Source organism: Arachis duranensis, chromosome 6 (genome assembly GCF_000817695.3).
Source record: "Arachis duranensis cultivar V14167 chromosome 6, aradu.V14167.gnm2.J7QH, whole genome shotgun sequence".
Classification (NCBI taxonomy): domain Eukaryota; kingdom Viridiplantae; phylum Streptophyta; class Magnoliopsida; order Fabales; family Fabaceae; genus Arachis; species Arachis duranensis.
The window spans coordinates 56,528,520-56,531,644 of record NC_029777.3 but is presented as its reverse complement, the minus strand read 5'-3'; the positions used below and the strand labels follow the sequence as shown (position 1 = coordinate 56,531,644).

The 3,125-nt window shown below is 33.8% G+C and overlaps 1 protein-coding gene across 1 annotated transcript; it reads left to right on the top strand.

The window, feature by feature from the left end:
• The first annotated feature begins 644 nt into the window (after positions 1-644).
• On the top strand, positions 645-2,101 carry LOC110272638 (uncharacterized). Its single transcript, XM_021124720.2, has 5 exons — positions 645-716; positions 1,040-1,132; positions 1,269-1,370; positions 1,474-1,824; positions 2,021-2,101. The coding sequence occupies exons 1-5, from the start codon at positions 645-647 to the stop codon at positions 2,099-2,101; spliced, it is 699 nt and encodes a 232-aa protein (XP_020980379.1).
• Positions 2,102-3,125: the final 1,024 nt, after the last annotated feature.

The following is a 3,125-nucleotide window of genomic DNA, read 5'->3' as shown; positions in this document are numbered from 1 at the left end:
ATTTATCATTTTATAGCACTACTATACATTGTGACAATAATGTTCATAAAGTATATATGAGTAATTGACAAGAAAATAATAATTTATGTGATTGATACAGTTCATTGTTATAGCTTTTCTGGTCTAGTCTGATACTCATTTATTTATACTCGTTTGTCTATTTTAGATGAATACGGAGATAGTACACGTCTTCATTTATTAGTGAAGGATGTGCATAATTTGCCAGAAGGTTTGTGCATAGTTGTCAATTTTGATAAAGATTATGCAGCAATAGGAGAAGCAGCTGGACTCCTTGCAAGAGTTTGTGGGCAATTGGCCACTGATTGTGTTGCATTTCCAATTAGTTTTGACAAGTGGTCAGACATTCCAACAAGCTTTTTTGAAAATCAATGGAATATTTTTTTCCTAGTAAGAAGATTACTCAAACTCTAAAGCTTATTTCTTTGCCATTATTTAGTTATATTTGCCGGTTATAATATATATTCTTTGTTATAATTTTGAAGGCTTGATTTTGCTTCAAAGTGAGTAATAACTTGGCCAAACGATTTTTGCTCCAATCGCTTGGCAAAAAATGGAGGGAACATAGGATAAAGCTTTGGAATGATTTTTATGATCCGAGGTTGAGTAAACCGAGATCATAAATAATGCACCAAGAAGATATTGCTCCTGATCAATGGGCTTTATTCGTAGAATATCGTTTGAAGCCTGAAACTCAGGTAAGTACTTACTCTCCTAGTTAATGTTGTTGAATATATATAATTGAATATGAAGTAGTCAATGTTGTTGAAGAGTGATGTTGATTTCTGGCTGCGGGACAGTCTTAAATAGTGGTACATTCTCTGTTTATTTTAGTCCTAAATTGCTGTGGTTAGTGCACATTTTTACCCTATTTAAGTCAGTTTTGAAAGATGATGGTTCTTGCGGTTAACATGCAGAAGTGAATATTGCTATAAATTTACAGAATTTAGTAAGAGGAATATTGCTGTGGTTAGTGCACATTTTTACCCTATTCTTATGTGTGTCCAAATTCAACTTGCAGAAACTTTGTAAGAGGAATCAAGAAATTCGGCAAAAACAAATAATTCCTCATACTTCAGGTGCTATATCAATTGCAAGAAGAAGGGCTGAATTGGTAATCAATTAATGCATGCATATCTAATCTATCTCAAATATAATGCATGCATCATCTCTTAATTTTCTGCATATATAATATAAGTTATTAGGCTTCTATTTGTTTATCAAGTCTTTCTACTTTTCTTAAATTTTAGACGAAAGAGACAAGAAAAGAAGTTAATAGAGTTCATATGTGGGACATCACTCACAAGAAAATAGATGGAAGTTATGTTAATGAAAAGGCTAAAGAAATAGCGGTAAGACTAAAGTCCAATAAGTAACTTGTTTGTATTTCTTTTTCTTTCTTTTTTATAAGATAATACTATTTTTTATTCTTTCTCTTTCTTTTTATATATGTAGGAGAAGATTGAAGCACATAGCAGCCAACAACCGATGGAATTAACTGTTAATTCTTCTCTTGATGCTCTTGGAGTAGTTTTTGGGAAAGAGCACCCTAGCCGTGTTCGAGGTTTAGGTATGGGAGCTATTCCAACAATTGCTTTCAAGAACAACACCACAAGGATTAGTCAAATGAATTTAGGTTCTTCAAATGATGTTGGCACATCATCTACTTGTGGTCCAAATGTGCAAGAGGAGTTGGATACTGTTAAAGCGCAATTGCAAGTGCTAGTATCCTATATTGCTTCTAAGGAAGGAGGTAAAATTCCAATACAATTGGCTGGAATGTTCCCTACTCAACAAGTTTCACAGGTACATTCATATAGAATTTCTGAATGATTGGACTGGCCTTGTATTTTAAATGTTTTCAAGTGGTTAGTTGGCTCTATAATTTTAAATTGGTTTCATTATTGTATCAATGCTATGTAATTAGACATGATAAATGTATATCAATATATGCCATTTCCTTGCATTTCTTGTGCTCATAATAGTTATATTTTTGTTGTAGGAATTTGATCAGGAGAGTGAGAATCCATCACCAAAAGAATTAGGAAGTAGGTCTTCTGGAGCAAGCAATAAGGAAGCATGACCTTACTTGATATGTTAAGACGTATATTAAGAATTATATGTTAAGACCTATTATTGAAAAATGTTACTTTGATACTTTGTTTTTGGATTATGACATTTCAATTATGACTTGGATTATGACTTTTGGATCATGTATGAATTAAAAATCATCTAATGATGTTTGATTTATGATTATGCCTTTTGGTTATTGCGAGATTTTTAAGTGAGTTTCGAAAATATCACTTTAAATTGGTAGTTTCAATCTTATTTTAAAAAGCATAAAATTGTCATCATAATTAAGTACAAATGGTGATTAGAAACCCCCATTTTAAATGAAAACGATGCCATTATACGCTGGTAGAAACGGCAGTTAAAAACTGCCATTTTAAACACAAAAGATGCCATTATAACCTGGTAAAAATGGCGGCTAGAAACTGCCATTTTAAACACACAAGATGCCATTATAATCTGGTAAAAATGGCGGTTATAATGGTAAAAATGGCGGTTAGAAACCGCCATTTTAAACAGAAATGATGCCACGACATCCTGCAAAAAACGGCGGTTATAGCCGCCATTTTAAGCAATTCAGAAACCGCCATTTTATACGGAAATAATGGCGGTTACAAATCGCCATTTTAACCCTCAGAGAACCGCCGTATTATCCTAAGGTAATTGTGGCGGTTTTCTGAAAACCGCCGTAATAACCAGAATGGCACCCAGAATAACGGCGTTTCTTGGGGGCGCCATTTTCGATAATAATGGCGGTTCTAACCGCCGTAATTCCCCAAAATAACCGCCATTTTAACCCCCTTTTTTGTAGTGCTTGTTTAAAGCCTTGGATGCTCAGCCTTAGCTGTGTCATCCATTTTGGAGGAAAATAATGATTCAAGAATTTTTCTGACAGCTTTTTTCATGTCTTTATGCTGTCCTTAGGTTGGTTATCTAACCACCTCTTAGCTTGGTCCTTTACAGCAAATAGAAACAGTAACAATCTGTAGACATCCTGATCTACTTCCTTATCATGTACTGTGTCAGCAATTGTAAAA

What these genes read in the sequence shown, in the direction of transcription:
- LOC110272638 (XM_021124720.2), top strand. Translation starts at nt 645, where the DNA reads ATGCACCAAGAAGATATTGCTCCTGATCAATGGGCTTTATTCGTAGAA. An exon ending in GTTTGAAGCCTGAAACTCAG is followed by an intron (nt 717 to 1,039) that starts GTAAGTACTTAC and finishes TTCAACTTGCAG; the next exon opens with AAACTTTGTAAGAGGAATCA. An exon ending in CTACTCAACAAGTTTCACAG is followed by an intron (nt 1,825 to 2,020) that starts GTACATTCATAT and finishes TTTTTGTTGTAG; the next exon opens with GAATTTGATCAGGAGAGTGA.